Raw genomic sequence first — 24664 nt, 5'->3', positions numbered from 1 at the left:
CGGGAGACTGTCTCTTGGAGGGACCTAAAAGAAATGAAGTGCCGGGAGACATTCAATAGGGTCATATCCCTTGGTGTGAGGTTGTGGGGCCTCACTTGGGAACTGCTGTCACTCCCTCTAATGCCTGCAGAATATCCACACTGTCTGTTTAAGGGGTTGGTGGCTTTGCAAAAGTGGGATATCCTAATATCTGAGTTTGTTCATGATGACCTAAATGTAAGGGTGCTGCAAAACGTACCTGGCAAAAGCACAGACTGATTCTAACCTTTTGAAGATTTCAACCCAATTTTCAATAGATCTCCACCAAAGCCTATTAACTGCTTCACACTGCTTTCTCTTCGGATTTATTGCTGCAGGTTTGGTTATTCTGTGTTATCTTCTTAAAATTCTTGTCAATATATGTTAGACATGTTGCTCCTGTTGCCCAGTGACTCTCACAGTTGAGAAGATGGTCATTTTGATGCTCAACCTGATTTCAGCTGAGCAGCAGCAGAAGTCAGCAGCCCGGGAGTAAGGGAGGGAGAAGTAGATCAGGATGTCTGGGCAGCATCTTCTGCTTTGGATTTATGCCTACATGAAATCTTGGAAGGTGACCAACACCTGGGTGAGACCTTCATGTCACACGTTTCATGCAAATAGTAGTCTTTCTATCTGCTGAGAATGTCTTCATCTGTCTCAAGGGAAATTACGGGACTTATTGTTCAGTTACCCCCCACCTTGTGCCTCAGCTATGTAGCACTCCACTTCTCTATTACCCAGACAAACATCAAATGGATTGATGGAGGAGATAAAGTGGGAAAAATAACACTGTACCAATCCTTAACTGATAAATTTGAAGACGAGGAAAGAAGGGATAAAAATAGTTATGAATCTGATCTTCTCAAACATAGGAAAGGATAGGTTTGCGTGATTACATAGGGGATTGAAATGAAGACACATTTGTGGATGTGTTTTCCCCCTGTTAGGAGCCTTTCTAACTGTTGTCTTCATCTTGTTTTAATCAAATATTCTTCTTTTATAGACTGACACACATTTAAAGGTTGAACAACATTTTAAAAGATAGCAAACATCCAAGACAGTTGGAGAAATATGTGTTCTATAGCGACTTTATTTACCTGGCAGAAGAAAAATTACCATTACAAGTGAGGTTATTTAAGTAGATGAGCAATGGTGTGTGGTTTGTCCAGAATAATGAGAAATGTTCATATATTGTTTCCTATTTAATTATAAGAGTCTTTCAGATTTGTTACCAAGAGAAATCAACTCCTAGTTAAAGTATCTACATAAAATTCAGGGAAATTAATAGTTACTGCCTGCTTTGTTCTGCTAATTAACACTGATACACCTATAAAGTCAGCATAAATAAATATACTTGATGACCTTAGTGACCACTGCAACAGCGTTACCATGTGAAGTTGTAGATCTCTTCATAGTTTGGTCGCTTTGGATGAAGATTAAATTGGTTCAGTTTCAACTTGGTTGAAGTTGTCTGCTGGTGTTTTTACATTTTCCATTAAATTTGGGTTGGAAGTTTCTTTTTATGTAAATGTTTGAAGCTGGCAGCTGAGCGTGGTTTGCATGGTCTTCATGTTGGCATTATTTGTTTTCTCTTGCAGGGAAGGATGAGCCGAGCAGTTACACTTGCACAACTTGCAAACAGCCATTCAGCAGCGCATGGTTTCTCCTCCAACATGCCCAGAACACCCATGGATTCCGAATTTACTTGGAGACTGAGCATGGAAGTCCCTTGACCCCACGGGTTGGCATTCCTTCAGGACTTGGGGCAGATTGTGGCCCTCAGCCCCCGCTTCATGGACTTCATGTAGCAGATAATAGTCCTTTCAACCTGCTGAGAATGTCTGGGCCCGTCTCTCGGGAAACACCAGGGCTTGTAGAAGGCCGCTTCCCCCCTACGCCTCCGTTGTTTAGCCCTCCACCCCGGCATCACCTAGACCCCCATCGAATGGATCGGCTGAGTGCTGAGGAGATGGCTATGGCGGCAGCACATCACAACAGTGCCTTTGACAGGGTACTGCGTCTTAATTCCATACCTATTGAGCCACCATCAATGGATTTCTCTAGGAGACTTAGGGAATTAGCTGGCAATACCTCCACTCCTCCGTTGTCACCGAACAGGCCTAGTCCTATGCAAAGGCTATTGCAACCATTCCAATCAACTAACAAATCCCCTTTTCTCAGCACACCACCCCTCCCACCCCTCCAGTCCACATCGGCTCCTGCCCAGAGTGTGCTCAAGTCCAAGTCTTGTGAATTCTGTGGGAAAACCTTTAAGTTTCAGAGTAACTTGATAGTGCACCGCCGAAGTCACACTGGTGAGAAACCATACAAGTGCCACCTATGTGATCATGCCTGCACTCAGGCCAGCAAGTTAAAGAGGCACATGAAAACACACTTACACAAGTCATCACCGATGACGGTCAAGTCGGATGATGGACTCTCCACTGCAAGCTCTCCTGAACCTGGTACTAGTGACCTTGTTGGCAGTGCCAGCAGTGCTCTCAAATCTGTGGTAGCCAAGTACAAGAGTGAAACCGATGCCAATATGATTCCAGAAAATGGAGAGGAAGAAGAGGAGGAAGAGGAAGAGGAAGAAGAGGAGGAGGAGGAGGAGGAGGAAGAGGAGGAAACCGAGAATGAAAATAGGTCTGAATTTGCCTTTGGTGTCAGTCTTGAGGGTGGGCGCCATCACGAGAACAGCTCAAGGCCCATAGAGGAGAAGAGCTCATTACCTGAAGTGATGCACAACATTGCCATGAACACCATGCAGCACTATGGTGAGGCCTTCCATCAAGTTCTTGTTGAAAAACACAAGCGGACTCATCTCTCCTCTGAAGCAGAAGTTCACAGAGACACTTATGATGAAGACTCGGTCGCTGGTGAATCTGATCGCACAGATGATGGTACAGTCAATGGGAGAGGTTCCTCTCCAGGTGAATCAGCTTCTGGGGGCATATCAAAAAAGCCTATCTTGGGTAGCCCGACATCCCTCAGCCCTTTTTCCAAACGCATTAAGCTTGAGAAAGACTTTGACCTGCCCTCAGCACCTTTGCCTCCCACAGATAATGTTTACTCACAGTGGCTTGCTGGTTATGCTGCCTCACGGCAGATGAAAGACCCATTCCTCAGCTTTGGAGACTCCAGACAATCGCCTTTTGCAACTTCATCAGAGCACTCTTCAGAAAATGGAAGTTTACGCTTTTCCACTCCTCCAGGAGAGATGGACGGTGGGATCTCAGGTCGGAGTGGCACAGGAAGTGGGGGCAGCACGCCCCACATCACTGGACCTGGCCCGGGAAGGCCCAGCTCCAAAGAGGGCAAGCGAAGTGACACATGTGAATTTTGCGGGAAAATCTTCAAGAACTGCAGCAATCTCACCGTCCACCGGAGAAGCCACACGGGCGAGAGACCGTACAAATGTGACCTGTGCAACTACGCCTGTGCCCAGAGTAGCAAGCTTACGCGACACATGAAAACGCACGGTCAGGTGGGGAAAGACGTTTACAAATGTGAAATTTGTCAGATGCCTTTTAGCGTGTATAGTACCCTCGAGAAACACATGAAAAAATGGCACAGTGAGCGCTTGTTAAATAATGATATAAAAACTGATTAGGTGTTTTGGTGCTCAAGTTCCCTATAGCTTTTTCTATTCTCTTGTGATCAAAACCAAGTGGAAGCTGAGGACGTAAGGAACATGTGCTTGATGCCAGTACAACTGGTTTTAATGTCACTGATGAATGCATGATTTGTATCGGGGCAATACTATTGCATTTACGCAAATTCGAGCCTTTCTCTTGTGCAATAATTTACGTGTTGTGTATGTTTTTTTCTTTTAGACAGCATGTATGGTATGTTCGGCAATTTAATTCTGTCCTCGGTTAGTGCTGAGTAACCAACCCTTTGTCCTTTCTTTGGTTTTTGAAAGAAGACTACCATGCTGCATAGTGTCCTGTAACACACACCATGTATAGTTTGGGTCGTAACACAGAGAGGGAAGACAAAAAAGGGGGAATTTCCTCCCTCCTCCCCGCCAAGTAGATTCCTTTATTTAACCCTCTATGGACAGGCTGGAATTCGCACTGTTAAAGCCGTCCTTTTTTTTTACAAAAGGAAAATTTGTCTTGAAATGTTAATATATTAAATTAGACCATAAGAACAATTGTTGGCCTTGACTTTGGCAAAGGAAATAAAACTGAAGATGAAAATTGGGTGAATGCCATTGTTTGGTTAAAGGAAAAAAGAATAATCTGAGTGCCTTGGATCTTTTGAAACTGTATTGGTTTTCTTTCTGTTCTTCAGTTAGTTTCTGGAGGAGTAGCCTTGGGTTTGTGCTGAACCCAAGTGATGCTTCTGCATCATGCACTTGATAGTTTTGGCTACCAGCGAGTTAACCAATACTCAATATATAAATAAAATGAAGTAACAAAATAGTAGGAACAAAGGAGGAAAATGTCTTGACAATTCCATTAATCTCACAGCACCTATCTGTGATCCGTAAAGTCATGCTTGGTTCATGCACCACACAGTAGTTGTATAAACATAAAGATGATACATTAATACTCCTACCAGCCCCCCCCACCCACCCCGAGCTTGTATTTTAATAGCACTTGACTCCGCTTGTGACTCCTATGCCCTTTCTTTAATCAGGGGTACAGAGGCTGAGCAAAAAGACAAAAGGATAAAAGACAGTTTGGATAGGACAATTAAGTGCACTGTACAATTTTCCCAGTTTACAAACATATAATTAAGGGGAAAAAATCCTAAAATACTAAGGAAAGAAAAATGAACGGATTGTTTAGAGTCAATTTGCCAGTCATTGACTAGAATAGTGCACCTGGCTAAATATAAAATGTAAAGCAACACGATTTAACAGCATGTCTCCTCAGCGGATGATAATGGGACTGCAGTCAATTAGAATAAATAATCTCACTACTACAGTGCAACAATTTTTGTACAGATTTTTTAAGTATAAATGGTAAGATTTTTTTTAAGAAAACACTTCATTAAGTTAGGGAGAACTATATTTTAGGGTTTCAGTGTCTTGGTGGTTGCCAAGACTTATACATGTTTTAACAGTTAGTGGATACTCTGCCTTGGGTACACAGCTCTTCAGGTTGTATAAACTTGCATTGGGAAAGGTTTAAGATTATATATATATATATGTTTTATATATATATAGTACTTAACTATAGGAAAATGCACACATGTTGATTCCTATGCTAAACACATTTATGGTCTCTACTTTTCTGTATTTCTAGAATGGTTATTTGAAATAAATGTTCACCTAGTGTAGGCACTATAGTATTTATATTGAAGCTTGTATTTTTAACTGTTGCTTGTTCTTTAAAGGTATCAATGTACCTTTTTTTGGTAGTGGAAAAAAAAACAGGCTGCCACAGTATATTTTTTTAATTTGGCAGGATAATATAGTGCGAATTATTTGTATGTTTCAACAAAAAAACAAACAAACAAAAAAAGAATACACCCGTGACATTGTACAGATAAGAGGTCGTATAACGGCTGCTTGGGGAAACTTTAGAACGTCGCGCCAATGGTCAAAGTGGATGGTTGTACATATCTTTCCCTTCCTGCTGCCATACTGTATACAGTACTGCAAGCTAATGTTTGTTCTGTAGTGTGCTTCTGTCTCCTAACCTCTCACCTACTACATTCCAGCATCTAACTTCATATGCAGTAAATTAAATGTTTGCAGTTTTTTCATTGCCAAAAACTAAATGGTGCTTTATATTTAGATTGGGAAAATTTCATATGCAAAGCATATTAAAGCCGCTTGAGTCAATACTTTTTTGTAAATGGCAATGCAGAATATTTTGTTATCGGCCTTTTCTATTCCTGTAATAAAAGCTGTTGTTGTAACTTGACATTTATCTTTTACTATGGGATTCACTATTTATTATTGCTTATGTGCGCTGTTTAAAACAGATGCACCAAATTGATCTTTTTTTCATTTTATTTTTTATTTTTTTTGTTTAAGTGACCAAAGGTCATTACAACCTGGCTTTTATTGTATTTGTTTCTGGTCTTTGTTAAGTTCAGGAGTCTATTGGAAACCACTGTCTGTGTTTTGGCAGTTGTCTGCATTATCCTGTTCACATGCCCATTTTGTCCCTTTATGAAAAAAATTAATAAAAAATTTAAAGCTAATTGGTGAACCTTGTGTGTGCTTATTTATTGCTTTCCTCATTATTTTAGTTTTTAAATTTATTTAGTCATTTGTTTTTGTATGGCATAATCAAAGTACACAGCTTTTGCTCAGCTGAGTAGATCTCTGCAGTGACCCCTTTCTCTGACCCATATAGAGTTTGGTAGCAGGCTGCAGAAATTTGCCTGCCTTCAGAAAGGGTTTAACATATCAGACAACCAGGAAATTCACTGTGTGCCATCCGCAGCTTTATTTCCTGTGTGGGTGAGGGGGTTGCTGGCTACATAGCAGGACTGTGCAGGTTCATTGGCTATCCAAAAATAATATAATCATAAATCAATGAAATGAATGAAGCATACAATAAATTCTTTGTTGCTAGCAATGTCTAAGTAAAATGATCAATTAATTGATGCCAATTTCTCTCCCACAATTCCTCTCCGCTAAAAGTGCATGAATATCTTCATACTTGTGCACCATATCCATACATTTAGAATTAAATGATGATCAGGTGGTAGTTGAAAATACAAGCACTACCTATTAAGTAAATTACAACAGATCAATTAATTGCTAAGTCCATTTACCTGGACCTTCCATGAGGTGAGTCAGCAAACTGTTGAGTGTAGTTATTCTAATGGTACTATTAATGTTGCATCTTCTGCTTATGAGGTATTTTCTTTGAGAGTTGATGTCTAAAATTTTATAACTTGGTAAAATGACAGGCACTAACATTTTTTTGGTGGTGTTGCTGCGCCTTATGCAGTTGCAGGAAAATCTAATTCACATCAGTTGGGTTCATCTCATCGATAAGAATCCTGTAATTTCTCAAATTTTGTTTAGAACACAACCCAGAGTGTGTTCTCAAACATCTCTTTCAGTTTTGTTTCTTCATTTTCAATGCGGTGACATAATGATGTGTGTCTCCAAAGACAGGAGAGTCCAATTCTCCCTTGAGCGATGTATCTCAGTACTGCTCAGTATTGAGAGATTTTATTCTTAGCCTTATTTTGGATGTTGACTACATTCGTTCTGTCTCCATCATCTGCATCGACTTCCTTGGTGTAGGATGTAGATGAATCTGGTTTGCATGACTCAGTATGGCAGTGGGCAGTGAATTTACTTATTGAATATCAGATTGCCTGATTTAAAGTTCCTTTTTAATTGATTTGAATTAAGGATTGTTTATAATTTCAGGATTTTCATGCAAGCGTGTAATAAAGGGAAATGTGCATATGTATGTTTTAGTCAAAAGTTTGGAATTAAGATACTCAAATCACACCTTTTGGCATTTTCTTACTTCTTCTGAAGCCATATTCGTTCCCCAGCTTGCCATTCTTAAAACTGATATTGAGACACTGAATGCTCACAGACGTTTTGATCACGAAAGACACCTCAGTGAGACTGCTCCTTTCCTGAAGCAGGCACACATGCAACAAGAGTAACTGGAGGAGAATTGGGATTGGGGATCCTGACTGGCTATATTTTTCCCAGCTCCCTAGTCTAAGCCTTGAATTGGCAGCTAATGACTTGGCACAAGATAGGAATCACAAATGGAATCTTCTGCCTGTGTGGGTCAGCTACACAATGGCAGTAAAATTGGATTTTGCCACAAGCAGAAAATAAGCCTTCAGTTTGGCAGCCTGTTTTGCAGTGCAAGCAATTGAGTTCAGTGGAATGGAAAATCAGATAAGGAAGCCTGCTGATTTGCTTTGGATATGTCTTGCATCACCGGTGCAGACCAATTTTGCGCCCATGGCTTAACCAGCTCACTCATTTGGGCATCCTGTAAATGTGATCCCTCCCTTTATAAAAGTTGATAATTATGTTGAAGCTCAATATTAGATATTTCCCCCCATGTTTTAACTAATTTTATGATATAAACTATCTTTGGCAAAATTAACAATTATGTTTACCTGTGATTCTGTTTATGATTATTTCAGGAATCATTGTTTTAACAATGAACACGTGTGGCATGGAAATACCTTAACTGCTTTATCCCATATCCCATTCAGTAGTTTGTAGCTTATTTCCTTCTGCTTTAGTTGTCTTTTACTACATTAGCTAAGCATTTTCAATCTATGATTTACATGACCAAGTAATAGATTAATCTCTTAAATCTGTATTGTAGCTACAGTATCATTCATTTCTGTCCTTTTCAGTTTAGAAAGTAGCTTTATATCAGTGCACACTTCCTTTTGTTTTACTTGTCTTACTTATTTAGAAGGGGAATGAGTAGATTATCACTCAGAGTTTTCATAATAAGTTGAAGATCTCTGGAATATCCTTATGGAATAACAATTTAGCCATAACCTGTCATCTTTAGCATGGAAATATTTTCAGTAAACCACATACAAAATACTGAAGGAACTCTTCGGGTCAGGCAGCATCCATGGAGGGAATTAAAAGGTTGATGTTTCGGGCTCAGACCCTTCATCTGAGTCCAGAAAAAGGGTCTTGGCCCAAAATGTCGGCAGTTTGTTTCCCTCCATAGATGCTGCCTGACCTGCTGAGTTCCTACAACGTGTGTGTGTGTGCTGGTCAAGATTTCCATCATCTGCAGAATCTCTTGTGTCTTTAGTAAACCACCTTGGCTTTAAGGGCATCGTCAAATATTGAAATTATAAACAGAAATCATGCCTAGCCAAAAAGTAGACTTTTTGGGAAAATATTAATAAAACATTGGATTCCCACTTTATTTTTGTCTCAAATTCCTGTTTGAAAACTCTTCCTGAGGTTTGAGCAGGAAGTGTAGAACTGAACCATAGTTTTCTTCACTATTTATGTGAAGTGTAGGTTGTATAGTACCAAATGCTGAAAATGTCTAACAGAATCTAGAAATAAACCTGAACTATTATTTTGTTCTTTCATACGATGATGTCTCTGAGTCTATTTTCCAAATTTCCGTTGCACTTTTTTTTTCCAGTGTATGATTTAATTGGAAAATGTATTTTTTAAAAGTTAACTTGCTTCATGTTCAGTTTTGCCAAATGGAGAACCCTGCTGCTTTAAACCTTCGTGAACTTGTGTATTTATATTGGCTCTCTTTGTACACCAACTATCATACTTAAAACAACTCATAGATGCATGCACCACGTAGCCCAAATACTGCAATCAAAGTGGCAAAAGGAAATGGTGTTTTCCCCGAACTGTTACACATTAATTGCATTATAAAATCGTGAACCTGTAAGCCCTTTGTGCATTTATGAGAATTTCATGGGCAGATTTATGTGACAGGCATAACATGGAAGGCACTATTGTAAAACCATATACAAGTGTGACCCCATGTTCTCATAAATTTTGGATACACTTACAGTACTTCCTTTGCAGTTTTAACAATTCACATAAAAACAATATTTTAAATTTAAATACATTGGTAAGTTTCTAAAGAAACAGTTTTTGCTTTGGTAAAAGGAAAGGGTGGGTATAAAGGGAGACACCTGTAAAGACCTTTAGACATAGGAGCAGAATTAGGCCATTAGCTCTGCATTGCTGATGCACAAAGGATTTAAGTCTCTTTTCAGGGATCTAGAAGCTGCAGATGTTGCAATACCTTATTTTGTTTATGGCATTATTAAGTTACAACATTTGATAAGAATAGTGTAACAAATCAAAGGCACCATTCTCTAACTGTCAGCCTTTGAAAACTGCAAATGTACAAATCTATTAGCATTAGATGGTGCGATCACTTGCTTAAGAGTTGAAAATTCCAGGTCTGCTTTAAGGATATTTTTAGGACAGATTCTCTGCATTAGGTATTCCAACTTCAATTGATGTGATTTATTCAATCATATTGTTATTTTAAAACATATGCTGAGGTAATTTAACTTTCTATGCACACTAAAAATCAGTTTGTTTCACAGATCCTTTTATTTCAGAAAAGTGTGCATTTCATTAGGAATGTTAGGATCTGTAACTAACATACAAAGTAGCACCAGAAAAGCAAAGGGGGAAAAAGGGAAAGACATTAGAAATAAGTTTTCTTTCCTTGAAGGAACAGCTCCATCGAACAAAGATGTAAAGTGATCCATGATTCAAGGACAATTTCTTTCTTAAAATATAAATTCTGAACCTCACCTTTTAATTTGGACTCATCTGAAGATCCGAAAGTTCAGTTAGTGGCCTAACTAACATTACTCACTCTGCAAATAGAACAGAAATTGATTAACTAATACATCTAATTTCATCTAACCAATTTCATCTCATTGCTTTTGGTGGAGTTTTGCTACATGGAAAATAACTGCTTTTGTACAAACAACTTGCTGCTTTTTAATCTGCTTTTTTTTAAGAAAGCATGTTTTGGGGCTGTGGTGTTACTTATATTTATTGTCCAACCCTGGTTACCCATGAGTCACTTGATCAGCCTTGATACAAAGCAGATAAGAACCAACTGTACAGGTTCAAATCCATGTTCAGTCTCTTTATCTGAAAACTCTTCCATCTTTAAATCTTATTCAATTGTGATTATTTGTGTGATCCTAATTTCCATTGTTCCACTGTGAAATGTTGCTTGATAATAGTCCTGTGAAGTTAAAGGCACTACATAAGAATTTTAGGAGATTAGAAACATTTATGAAGATCCAACTGCTTTTACTGATGATGGCTTTGGAATAGTAAAAAAAAACAAAACAATTCGTGATTTGGAGTTACATTAACTGTTTCTAAACAATGTTTGTCTAACTTTTCAGAAAGTTATATTTTGCTAATTAAGTTAACTACCACTATTGGTAGCATTCGAGTGGTGTGAAATCCCGCTGTGTGGGTGGGATGATATTTATGGGCTCTACTTGCACTGTTGCTCTAGTTGCCTTCCTGAAAGGCACCACACTAACCAAATTACCCAGACACAGTCTTCCCTAACACACATTGTTCTGTGCTGACTCTCCACTATGAAGCACCCAATCCATCTTTGCTCAACTCATGTTTGAATGTCACTTGTTTCAGATTGGCAAACTGTGTTGGATGTCCTTATGCTATTACTGAAAACAAATGCTGGCAAATTAATCCTTCATGCTTCTTATGTCATATTAAATTTCTCTTTTTATTAACTTTACATTGGGAATAAATTGTTAGATAGGCTGCAGCGAAAGCATCTTAGGTAACTTTGAGGAGTTTTGTTTAGTAGATACTGCACTTGCAAAGTAGTGTCACTTCCAGTAAATGAAATGTGAAAATACTCTTCAAGTTGATAATGGTGTGCAGTAAGACTCACATGAAGAGGTTTGGTATCACTTGTTGGGTTTATTAATGTTTTACTGTTGCCAAGTCAGTGTATTGAAGTATATAACTGCTGATTGCTAGTATTATTATGTAGTGTAGTTTGCTCCTAGAATAAGCGTTAAATAAGGCTATGAGTCAGAAACTGTAAAACTTTGATTAGATGGCATTTACTGCAACTCCAGGTGCACAGTGGAATTCCAATCAAAGACACTCCTATCTTTTTAAAGAAGGGCATAAATTAATTTCCTCTAACAGCTGCCATTCTTTCCCAAGCAACACAAACAAAATGCCGGAGGAACTTTGCAAGTCAGGCAGTATCTATGGAAATGAATAGATAGTTGACATTTTGGGCTGAGACCCTTCCCCAGGACTCAAATTTCCTTAGCATTCTTTCCCATTGTTAATGTTAACCAATGGTGCACATTGACACAATTCCAAGGTGTCATATTGGCTTAATTGCATTGTATAGATGTTATATACCAGTACTTTAAGAAGTGTTTCATATTCCTGGAGCACTTCTAGCTTCTGACATTCTATCCCATTACTGACTGTAAAATAGGGGAGCTGAGCCTTATTAAATTTGGTGGTGTCTGTGGAAGAGTTTAATGTGAATAGGAAAAAAATAGATGAAAAGAATCGATTTTTTTCTTGAGTACTGAGATCTCCAGGACCTTTTCCTTATGCTGAACTATTTTTTTTGCTTTTGAAGCATAGAAAGTGAATTTAATATTAAACCCAGTATATCACTCTCAAAACAACTTCAACGTGACTGCCTTGATTTAACTAAATGGTGGTCATGAATTGCCAGATCTGCACCAGTGCACCAGATTGCAATATTTTCTGGATTCTGAAATGTGAAAATCTCAGGCTTCAGTATTTTTGTTTTCAATGTTTTGTTCCTTTCCATTAGAGTTGATTGTAGCTAAATATCATCTATAAAAGTAATTCCTCCCACAGAAGATATGCTGACAATGGGGAAATATAGCCATTTGCTCCAGATGGTTGGACATCATAGAATCATGGTGTTGGACAGCACAATACCAGACCCTTCAGCACACCATCTCCAATCCCTCAATCAAGCACTCATGTATACATAGTCAATTTTTAAACATTTTACTATATTCTGTCCTCATTCCCATTTACTTGCTCCAGAGTTCAGCATTGATGTATTCCCTTGGGTCAATTTAGAGTGGCAAGTGATGTCCTCCAAGGACGTATGCTGATGACTCTGCTTTTCAAAAAAAATTATCAAATGTATAACAAAGAACAGAGAACCGGATCGCCATGTTTACTGACCGTATAACAGTGCACCATGTGTAGGGGAGAGAAGGCCAGGGCCAAAACAAGTTAAGACGCCAAAACTATTGGGTTTATATTGGCTGCATTCTGTGTGATTTTTTTTTCCACGCTCATCTTTTTGAAATACTCATTTTCTGAGTGTCATGATAGTGTTGCAGTTAGTGTGGGGCTATTACAGCTTGGCGCATAGGAGTTCAATTCTGATGTCATTTGTTAAGAATCTGTGTGTCCTCCCCGTGGAAGGCATGGGTTTTCTTCGGGCTCTCTGGTTTCTTTCCACAGTCCAAAGATGTACAGTTTAGTAGGTTAATTGTTCACTGTAATTTGTTCTGTGATTAGGCTAGGGTTAGATTGGGGGTTGCTGAGTAGGATGGCTCGAAGGGCAAGAGGATCCTATTCTGCATTGTGTCTCAATAAATATGAATAAGTAAATATAGATCAATACACTCTTTAAATAGTAACCTAGGAGCAGAGTCTTAGCAACTCAAGTTTTGTAATTAATGCAACTTAGTAGACAGGTACGAAAATTAATTTAAAAGGTCGTGGAATTTTAAATAATTTGGGAATTGCTCAGCAGAATCAGATAATGTTGGAGAGAGAGGCAGTGAATATTTCAGATTAATGAGTTTTGCCAAAACAGGACATAATTGGCTTTATCTCTAAAGGATCGAAATAGAAAAGGATGGAGTTATTGTTACAGGCACATAAAACTGATTTGATCCTATCTAGTGCTTCGGTCACTTCCAGCTTCCACACCCGAGGATGGATGTATTGGCCTGGCCTCAGTGGGGTTGGGGGTTGCTGAAGCAGAGATTTGTTTGTATGGTTATGGAAGGGATTGAGTCAAGATTCAAGAGATTATTGTTACATCTCTTTTGAATGTGGATCAGATTTAACTGAATGAAAGAGTTGATTGGTTAAATATAGTGAAACTGTTTCCTGGGTGGCAGGAGTCCAGGTAAGGTTGGGTAAGCTTAAAATTGAACAAGGCACAAGGGCTGTAAAAATCTGGAACTACATTTCAGTCCCTGACTATAGCTCCCCTCCCCTACATGCTCAAAATGTAAATATGTAGTCAGTTGAATATTCCAGAAGTGAGATGGATTCTTTCTGTTGGACACGGTCAAAAGAGAGTATAGTAATGACTAAAGTTGAGGTAGCAATCAGATACGATCTAATTGAATGACAGAATTTGAAGCACTGAATGGCCTACCACTGTCCAGCATTCCTCTCTGTTCATGATTCCAATTCTGTTTTTGTAGCTGCAGTGAACACTCAAATCTCATCTCATGGCTGAGATTCTGCTTTCCCTAATATTAACTAAAATGTAGAATAACTCTTTTCATTCTTGTCACTTTTATCTTTACTACTAAAATTAGGAAAGACAGATATTTCAGCTCCCTGGTGACAAAAATCTGTTAATCTCTTCAAAGCAGTTAATGACTGCTGTGCAGTAAATGGAGGATCTTTAGACTGGAACTTCCTTTCTCTATGTAAATAAAGCGATGAAAATAAATTTACTACTGCGAAGTAGGTAATGGATGATGATCTGTGTATTAAATAGAAGCTGTTTGAAGCCTGAATTTCCCTTTAACGACACTTGTTCTAAACCACTTTTCATTAGTAATTAATGAAGCCTTTGTTTAGGTACTTGACGCTGAGTAAACTAGAAATGATCTGTTGTAACTTCAACTAGAAAAATATCTTTATTGTGTTAACTATTTGACCTTCACTAAATTATGTTTCACGCACCTTGGCAACAGATAGTATACTGGAAGTTGCAAACAATGTGGCAGATGAATGCTTTATTGTACTAATGTTGCACATTCAGTGGTAAATAATAAATATTGGGAAGGAATTAACTTCTAGTCACCAGCTCTGAACATGTGTGAGCATTTTAGTTACCAGTTGAACTCACTGGCACTTGTTCAATTTCATAGGGAAGCTGATTGTGTGGAGACGAACGTTAACAATGGCAGCGTTTGCACTCATGTTTAGTGGTGGGAACCTGAGGCTAATTTTTCTCCTATTCAGTTTTTGAGACATTGTGATTCTTTTTTCCTTTTCCAATGAACTAAATCAATTGAAATTCCAAATTAAAGAGAAGAAATCAAAACCTTTTCTGATCGGGTTAAATACTCTATTTTTGCAAGTTGATTCACCAATGTGTTCACATGAATTTTCTAATCTGTACATTTTTTGGTTTGGGCTCCCTTTTTGTCTTCCAAGGACTTGCATCATTCATTTTCAAGAAGGTAGATGGCTGACAGGTTTATCTCAGTGCATTTCTTGAGATGGCTGTGAGAGAATGGTTTGTGGTGAGTTGTCTGTGCAGTAGTTTTCCATCTGGGGCATCTCCAAGGTCTCAAATGTGTGACAGTGCTGGCTACTCAGTCCATATTGGGAATCCTGTTCTACTGTATAATGGGGCACTTGTCAAATACATCGCCCACAGTCTGATCATTTCAGTTCATCTCATCCAAATGTTGGAAAATCTGCTGGAGAAAAGAAAATGTTCTAAACTGGCAAAATGTCACCAGCTGCTGGCACATATATGTGTAATTAATCTCAAAAAATGTTATTGAAAAAAGTATTAATTTCCCTCCGTAAAAAAATCTAAACATTTTTGATTACTTCAAACAGATTTTCCTTAATAACGACCTATGCAAAAGTTTATAATACAACATCATGAGAAACAGGAATATACCAGTTGGCCCCTTGAAGTTTATCCACCATCTAATAAGATCTTGGCTGATCCAATCTTGGACTTAACACCACTTTCCCCACTTTCATTCTCTTCAACTTCTTTGTAGTTTTAATGTCTGTGTCACTGCCTTACATATACTTATGGACTCACATCTCCATAATTGTCTAGAGTAGAGGGGATATGATTCTCTGAGAAGAAACTCTTCATCATCTCAGACTTAAAGTTTGCCCCCTTGTTCCAGACACCTCTACTATGGGGGTTGGGGGGGTAACAACTTATTGATATCCATCTCGACAATCCTCCTTAGAATCATTTATGTTCATAAAATTCAATGATCATAGGCTCAATCTTTTGTTTTACTTTCATACCTTTGTCCCAGAAATAGCCTAGTGAACTCACTCCGCACTACCGCCAATGCAAACACATTTTTCTATAAATATGGAGCCAAAACCGTACACAATCCTTCAGATAATGTCTCATCAGCATCCTACAAAATTGTTTCGTATGTTCCCTGCTTTTACACCCCATACTCCTTGCAAGAAAGGCAAATAGTCCATTAGCCTTCCCAATTACTTGACATATTTGCATGCCAGCTTTTTGTGTTTCCTGTACAAGAGCCCCAGACCCTTTGAACTGCAACAATTTGTTGTTACACTCCATTTCTATAATAACTTGTTTTTAATTCTTCCAAAGTGAATGCTGTTGCTATATTCCAGATTATATTATATCTATTGGCTCTTGCCCCACTCACCTATCCAATCTATATCCCTTTGCAGACTCTTTGTGTCCTCCTAACAAGTTGCTAGCCTACCAGCAGATTTGGCTGCAGTACCCTTGGTCTCTTCGTCCAAGCAATCAGAAAAGGTTAAATAATTCAGGATCCAGCATTTATCCGCCAGTTACTGATTGCCAATCCAAAAATCCCATTTCAAAAAGTTATTTAAGGGAAAACTCTGCAAACAAGTACTTTAAAAAGAATGATGAGCTAAATTATATAAACATTATTACAATCTACAGACAGTAAAATGGTATTATCTTCACTCATCCATATGGTCAATACTGTGATTCTATTGTTTATTTGACCTAGATAAAAATTAGAGAACTTTGTTGTACAACAAACCTTCCCTTACTCAATGGCATCTTTTAAAAAGCTTTTTTCAAAATGTTGTTTGCTTTGCAATACTGTGCTGCTTTTACTTCACATCAATGCTCTCATAGCATTAATACTGCAGTAGAGAATGGCATGGCTATAAATTGTACATAGAGCTTCCATTATGCATTTGCTTGTACAAAGAGTGCATTTTTATATCTGGAAGAAATTTTTGCATGGTGCTTGTAAATGATGCAAATTTTGAATTTCTGATTAATGTTTACTTAAATTTAAATATAGTAATACTTTATTGTTGAGATGTAAGACTCAACAAATTTCCTTTTATTTAACAAAATGTTTAAATGACACACAAGCAGTAGGGGGATTAATAACACAATGCAGTCGCATTTGTTCCTTAACAAATTGGGTTTGGTAATGAAGTGCTGCTGGCCTATCCTGGGTACTTTATACGTTAAAAGTGTAAAATTATTGCGGCTGGGATGGTACGGGAGGGGGCGGAGGGGGGTGAGATTGAGTTTCTGAAAGCACGCAATTTTTATTCCTGTTGTTAATTTTGAATCCAAAGCCTAGATCATTTCCAAGTACAAATGGTGTTTTCCCTTCTTTACAATTCTTCCTTGTCTTTCTTTGCTGCTCTTTGTTTGTGTTGATTTTAAAAACTATTCACGTTACTTGAAGTTGTGTCTTTTTAACCTCTTCTTTCAATTTTTCTCTTCTTTCCCTTCATCTCCGGGAGGCAGTGACTCACAGTGGATACGGATCAATGAATGTTGGCAGCTCTGCAATACCTCGTCTGTGTGGCCATTCTTCATGTGTGAGCCCAGACAGTGAGTGCTGGTAGGCTGTTTGACTGCAGGAGCATCACAGCCGAGCCTGATCCAACAGCCATTTATCGCATGGTTGTATCAAGGGTGCTGGCTAGCGATCAGGAGTAGAAATCCAGGGCGAATTTCTCTCCTCCTCCTTAGCCTGGTATACTTTGAGTACTTTCAGAGGCTCGATTCTAGGCCTTGCTGAAAGCAGCTCCTTCAGTCGAGGAAAAAGATTTGATCATGGGACTGAATTGTCTGAATCTTGTACAATCGTGATTATTTGTCCACTGGCATATTTGGTGGGGAGGAGTGGGTCGGGATGAAGAGACGAGAACGTGAAGAGAAAAAGAGATATTTCTGTTCTCTCCCTCTAATAGGTCACACAACACACTAATGGGATGGCCCATTGACAGGGGGACAAACAGGATTAGCAATCTCACATTTTAATTGATCATCTTTTGCTGACGTGATGAAGTGCCTCATTGTGCATCATTGTTCATTGCTTGGTATGCAACATAATCACAGAAGATCTGTGTGGACACCCTGCAGTGAATGTGTCCCATCTGGGATGAAATATGATTCCTCAGATAGATAAGAATCAGGAATTGTATGTTTCTATTGGAAAGAATGTGATTGGCAGAAAATGTATTATTCCATTTATAGGGATACAAGATTTCTTATACCAGAAAAGAAACCATATTATTTGTAAAAAATCTCTTTGTGAGAGCTATTTTAGTTTTATATTATTAGTTCAGTAAAATGCATTAGAATGTCAGTACTCAAAATCCCCATTTTTTAGATGGAAAGAATCGGTTTTCAGGTTGCAAATTGTATTGGATCAAAAAACCCCATAGAATTACAAATAACAGCAGGAGTGTTACCTCAAGGGTTAAGAGAGTGTCTCCTTGAGCTTGAGGTGTGAGAATCAATTCTGGCTTCATGCATCAAAATGAAAAGATTGATTTGTAATAAGCAATGGTCAGTTTATATTTTAGATACAAGCTTATTTGTCTAGAAAGCTAAAAACCAGATTAAATTCTAAAATGCAGCACTACTGCCACCCAAGATCATTTAATTTTGATGATCACGATGGATCCTTTGGCCTATATTCTCTTGCTAATGGAGATACAATCTCTGAGTGATTAGTATAGTGTATTGTACAATTCCTAGGTAGAAAAGGAATGAATTGCAATTAACTTTTATTACTTTGTGTCATCAGTCCTTGGGCTCTTTATTGCCTGAATAAACTCAGATATCTGTTTACCTGTTTGTCCTGAGTGAACTTTCTGTGAAGCGGGAAACAAAAAAATACCATGAACTGAACTATATCTGTTTTTCAGAAGCAATCCAAACTTTTCTATAATGATCTCTTATATATTGTGGTATGTGAGGTCCTTAATTGCTGGATGAAACCAGGTTTCAGTTAACAGAAATCGAAACTTTAGTACAATTATTTACTTCATATTTCTAATTGTATTGATACATCTTTTGAACCATTTATGTTTGTACACCACATACTTTCAGGTGCTCAAATAATGCCTTGAGGTACTTGTCCAGGACCAAGGTATCAGTATAAATTGAAGTGTGGACACATTGCTGCTTCAAGGCCAAAAGGCCTGGTTCTGACATCCCTAAATTAGTGACTTCAGTGTAATATTATACATAGCTCAGTGGAAATAGATACAGTTTAGACTGAACTACTTTACTTTGTCTAAGCTCGTAACTAGACAAGCTTTTGACCTTACCTCTAGGGGGAAAAAAGCCTCAGCACTAATATCCTAGTTCTACATTACCATGGAATTTTATCTATTATGGGTCAGAAAAAAGTACAGCTTTCTGCTGAAACAAACAGAAATTAGCCGATATGACAGAAACACACAAGTTCAGAAGAAAAGTCTCACTGAACACTAGAGATTTTCCTCATAGTTGATTTGCAGTGCTTTTAAGCATATGGGATCTCTGTAAGTAAGAGGAAGCAATTAAATTGTTGTATTTCTTGATCAGATTTTCACACTTCTTGGCCTAAAGATAACAAGAGATTCTTTATTAAGTAAGATTGAGAGGAAACCATTGCCACAATGCTAACACAGAGTTTAAGGGATAGATGGTATTACCTCAGTTAAATAGTTTTGATAATGGGTGGCTGATCCACAGTGCCCATAAGCCATGTTGGACATCTCGTCTTCTGATTCATTCACTTCATTTCCACTAGCTTCTGTTTAAAGTGTTCTAATTTATATTCTTCTGTTGTGATGGTTTGATGATGCCTTTCTATTGTTATTTCCTTGAGGTGAACAAACCTCTGACAATTTACTTGTTAAAGTGAAGTTGTATTGCTGTTTGGTCAGGATAAAAAATAAATATCTTTGGGGCAATAATGTTTTGGGCGTGTACCATCCAAGATATTTATTATGTTTGAGTAATATACTAATGGCTGTTGACTTCCTGAAGACTAGATCTTTGTATACAGTCCATGCCCTAATCTATGTTTTATTCAGTGCACTGTGAATAGCAATGACCACATTGTAATTCAAATCATTTACTGTACTTTTTGAATAGTACATTTGAAAGACTCAGTATTTGATCATAGTGATGGTTGATTATGAAGTAGCTGGATCTTTATGAACTTTATTGATTGCTCTTGCTTTTGCTCTATCAGTCCCAAGCTTTTTACTTGTGTTATGTCTTGTCCTTTCCAACTTCAGATCTACAGTAAGCTGACCTTTGATTTTTTGTTCATTGGTTTTGGCTAAGAGTAATTGTCATGGGAGCTTTAAATCCTTAATATCCATGACTTACCTTTGGTAAAGAATCTGTTTGAATATTGGCTGCCTCATCTTGTTTGCAGATATGTGTCAATCAGTCTCATGAAGACTAATGGGAAATATTATTCTATTGATGCTCCTTACCCAATAATCCTTGTGCATCCAACACCATTAATTCTGGGGATAAATCTATGTTTCATGTTGTCGGCATGGACGTTACAAAGTTGGAGCAATTTTGTTAAGGGTGTCCTACCAAGGTCATTAGATAAGGCTGTCTGTGATAGTCAGAAACCAATCCTTTCAAAGCCACCTTTTGTAAGCACACAGGCATATAAAATTGATCATTAAATTAATGTTGAGTGGTATATGAAACTCTAAAATTCATGAACCAGTTTACCACTGCTTCATGAACAAGACTTAAAATTGCCATATTTAAGAGATTCAACATTTTATTTTGAAAATAATCGCAAACGGTTACTGCCCCCAATTTCTCCACAGGTGCCAAACATGCACTTTTTCACTACTTTTATTTGTGGACAATCCCTAATTTAATTTTCAAACCCATTTTGAACATCCTACATCAGTCAGCTTATCAATCTAATCAATCTTAGTCTACTCCATGGGTTCCTAAGCTTGATTAATGGTTGGTCCATGGCATAAAAAAAGTTTGGAACCCCTGCACTACTCTTTTTGCCTGCTTTCATTGCTTCTATTGGTTCTTTTGTAAACCAATTTTAGATCATTAGAACAGTATGTATGGAGATAGACTTGAGATTGCAGTTGAGAGGACTGTCCCTGTCATGTTGTCCTGATAGTGTGAGTTATATTGTGGTTGTCCTTGCAACAGATGTCACTGTTGTGCAGAACTTGCAACCTGCGAAGTCTGTCTTTTTTTTGGCAGGAGACTGTAATACTACCTGTATATATGGCTGCTAATCAGTTGGTGGACATAGCCGATTGGATTACAATGAAAGGTGAACACTGTGGTGTGACTTTGGTCTTGCACTGGCATGATATATAGAGTTTAAGTACATGCAGCATTGCACCAAGACAGACATTCACAGACTTGTGTTGTCATTGTCGTTGCCTATATCAGAATCTCTTTTGGAAATGAGGATCCTTAATGCAAAAGGCAGAATCTCAGTAGAACAAAGTTGACCCTAACTTAAGACCATAAGACATAGAAGCAGAATTAGGCCATTTGGCCCATCAAGTCTGCTGTGCTATTCAATCATGGCTGATCCTTTTCTCCTCTCCTCAGCTGCACTCCCCATAACCTTCTCCCCGTGACCTTTGATGCCATGTCCAATCAAGAACCTATCAAACTCTGCCTTAAATACTCCTGGCCTCCACAGCCGCTTGTGGTAGTAAATTCCACAAATTCTCCACCCTCTGACTAAAGAAATTTCTCTGCATCTCTGTTTTAAATGGACACCCCTCTATCCTGAGGCTGTACCCTCTTAACCTAGACTCCCCCACCATGGGAAACATCCTTTCCACATCTACTTTGTCTAGGCCTTTCAACATTCAAAAGGATTAGATGCGATTTCCCCCCCCCGCCCCCATCCTTCTAATTTCCAGCTAGTACAGACCCAGAGCCATCAAACATTCCTCATATGATAATCCTTTCATTCCTGGAATCATCCTTGTGCACCTCCTCTGAACCAACTCCAATGCCAGCACATCTTTTCTTAGATAAGGAGCCCAAAAGTGTTCACAATACTCAAGGTGAGGCCTCACCTGTGCCTTATAAAGTCTCGGCATCACATCCCTGCTATGGTATTCTAGACGTTTCTTAGATTGTTTTTCTGTCACGTTGGGAATCCATTGGTAGCTCCACTGAATTATAAAAGAGGACTCCAGTGGCAGAACCAGCTTCCCATGAAGGGTTCGAGGTGGGTTATGGGATGAATATTACTCTAGCAATTAGGTACATCTGCACGTTTGGGCTGTTGTGAGAAACCCAACAAACTGATTTGCCAAGCAACACACATAAAAGTTGCTGGTGAACGCAGCAGGCCAGGCAGCATCTATAGGAAGAGGTACAGTCAACGTTTCGGGCTGAGACCCTTCGTCAGGACTAACTGAAAGAAGAGCTAGTAACAGATTTAAAAGTGGAAGGGGGAGGGGGAGATCCAAAATGATAGGAGAAGACAGGAGGGGGAGGGATGGAGCCAAGAGCTGGACCGGTGATTGGCAAAAGGGATACGAGAGGATCATGGGACAGGAGGCCCAGGGAGAAAGAAAGGGAGAGGGGGGGAAGCCCAGAGGATGGGCAATAAGGGATGGGGTATGAGGGGGAGGTGGGGCAGTAACGGAAGTTAGAGGAGTCAATGTTCATGCCATCAGGTTGGAGGCTACCCAGATGGATTATAAGGTGTTGTTCCTCCCCCCGTGCCCCCCCCCCCGCCATCTTGCTCTCCTTTTGGTACTGGCTCTGCTTGTGATGTAAACCAGCTGGAAGAGAAAGGAAAATTAGTTTTGTAGTATGTTCAGAATTTCTGAATAAATATTCACTCCAAACCTTAACCAGACTTCCTTGTACCTCTTGTTGCTGCAGTCACAGTATGACCTATGCCGTATTGGTGCAAGGACAGGAGAATAACATGGAGGGAATTAGAATGCAGTTTTACTTCAATGTTGAAATGTTCTGTCTAGGCCCCCTACTTTTTCCTGTTGCAGCTTCCAACCACTCCCTTCTCCCCTGCCAGAAGTAATTTTGGAAATTCAGGCAGCAAGATAAATGAACAGTGGAATCTTCAGACAAATCTCTGCACATGTGTACAATTCATAATGTCTGTCACTATCAAGTTCATAGTAAAATGGATTCCTGAATTGGCCCCAAGGTATATAAAAATTGACATTAATTGTAATATTTGCATTGTGTGACTGCAGCAAACTGGAGGACAGGGGACGAATGAATGGAGATGTGCTTTGTTCTGGGTTGTTGCACATTTTTTGTAAATACACATCTTATAAATCCTTTTACCCCTCCCACTAACCCCCAGCCCTAACCCTACGAGTGGTTTGAAATAGAGCTGAGCTTGTTTTACTTCAAAGACACAAATAACGAGGCATTGAAGTCATTTTATCCTACTCTGTCATAGACCCTAAGGAGACAAGTAGTTAAAGTGTCCCAGGTAATTTAGTATTTGTGGTGTCAGATTTTAACCAGAATTTTCTGGGTGAATTGTTCATTCATCTGTGATATCACAAGAGAAAAAGCATGAGACTAACTGATGGGAGGAAGGGCTGACAAATCCACTTGAACCTGAAGGCTTGGATTTTAGGAGTGTAGAAGAAATGGCTGCAGAGATAGTGCGCTCATTGTCATCTTGCAAAACTCTCCTTGTTGTGAAAATTTTATAGTAGACAGGGAAGCAGCAGATCTAACAAACACAGTATTTCATAAAAGGAGGAAAAGGGAAAACAGGAAACTGCAAGCAAACTAATCTGATGTGAGTTGTCAGGTAATTGCTGAAATCCTGTAAGGAACTGATAACAGACCACCCAGAAAAGCATAACATGATTAGGCTAAGTCAATATACTTTTATGAAAGTGGAATAATGTTTAATACATAACCCAGGACACCTTAACTACCTGTCTCTCTCTAGGGTTTGTGACTGGGTGAGGATAAGTTGGATCTTGTTTATGTCTTTGAAGTAATTAGTATTCTTTGCTAGCTGAGTTAAGGCTTACCAGTAGTTGTAGGGTGTTCTTAGTTTTCCAAAAGGCATTCAATAAGGCACACATAAGGTTTATGGGATTGGCAGCAACTGGTTGCAATGAAATAAGTTTTGTTAATAGACAGTAGGCAAACGTTTGGATAAATAGTTTAGAATGCTGTCACTAATGAAATGCCTTAGGAGTCAGCATTTTACAATCTACTAACATTTGTAAAGATAGGTGGTAAATGTTAACGGCATAAACACAAGAGATTCTGCAGATGCTGGAAATCCAGAGTAACACAGACACACAAATTCCGGAGGAAATCAGCGGGTCAGGCAGCATCTACGGAGGGGAATAAACGGTCAATGTTTTGGGTCGAGACCCTTCATCAGGATTAAGTGAGTGGGCTAAAGGTTCCTTTGTAGCTTTATTTGGAGGCATATAATCATTAAATTTCCATGAATATCAGGCAACAAGATGGTCAAAACAGAGAATAGAGTCAAAATGTTGAGATCAAAATTAGACTTCTAGCCATTAACTTTATACAAGGTTCAAATGTTTTCTTTAAGAACGCATTTTATTAAATTCAAATATATTTTCTTTGGAAACAAATCAAAAATAACAACAGTAACAGGTCAAAGGCAGGCATGGGTCATGGGCCACAAATTCCCATAAAGGTAGTTAATTACTGCACAACTATATGGTTTTACGACTTTCTTAAAAATGCTGTGTATCAAAAAATAGCTTTGGCCTTCTGTGGTTAAACATTATCATCTAGTCTGAGGAGATAGTCCATCTTTAGAGCCTAAACAGTCTGGCAAGTGTGAAATAATATGTTCCTTGATAAGAATCTGCCTGTAAACATGTATTTTCAAATAACGCTTCACAATGTCTTGTTTACTCAGC

General features: G+C 38.6%; 1 protein-coding gene across 6 annotated transcripts in view; it reads left to right on the top strand.

Annotated features, from left to right (window-relative positions):
- Window positions 1–24664, top strand: part of bcl11aa (BCL11 transcription factor A a) — a 183467-nt gene that overhangs the window by 124834 nt on the left and 33969 nt on the right. For 3 of the 6 annotated variants that reach the window (XR_010018937.1, XM_063055947.1, XM_063055946.1), the window contains exon 3: window positions 1617–3505. Coding sequence is in view for 5 of the 6 variants with exons in the window: in XM_063055947.1 (XP_062912017.1) it covers window positions 1617–3505 (1889 nt within the window). In the remaining variant the exon portion in view is untranslated. Of the gene's footprint in view, window positions 1–1616; window positions 6173–17252; window positions 17324–24664 lie in introns of those variants that run through there. The other 3 variants (XM_063055944.1, XM_063055949.1, XM_063055948.1) reach the window with 2 other exon arrangements.

Source organism: Mobula hypostoma, chromosome 8 (assembly GCF_963921235.1).
Source record: "Mobula hypostoma chromosome 8, sMobHyp1.1, whole genome shotgun sequence".
NCBI classification, from domain to species: domain Eukaryota; kingdom Metazoa; phylum Chordata; class Chondrichthyes; order Myliobatiformes; family Myliobatidae; genus Mobula; species Mobula hypostoma.
This window is presented reverse-complemented; position numbering and strand designations above follow the sequence as displayed.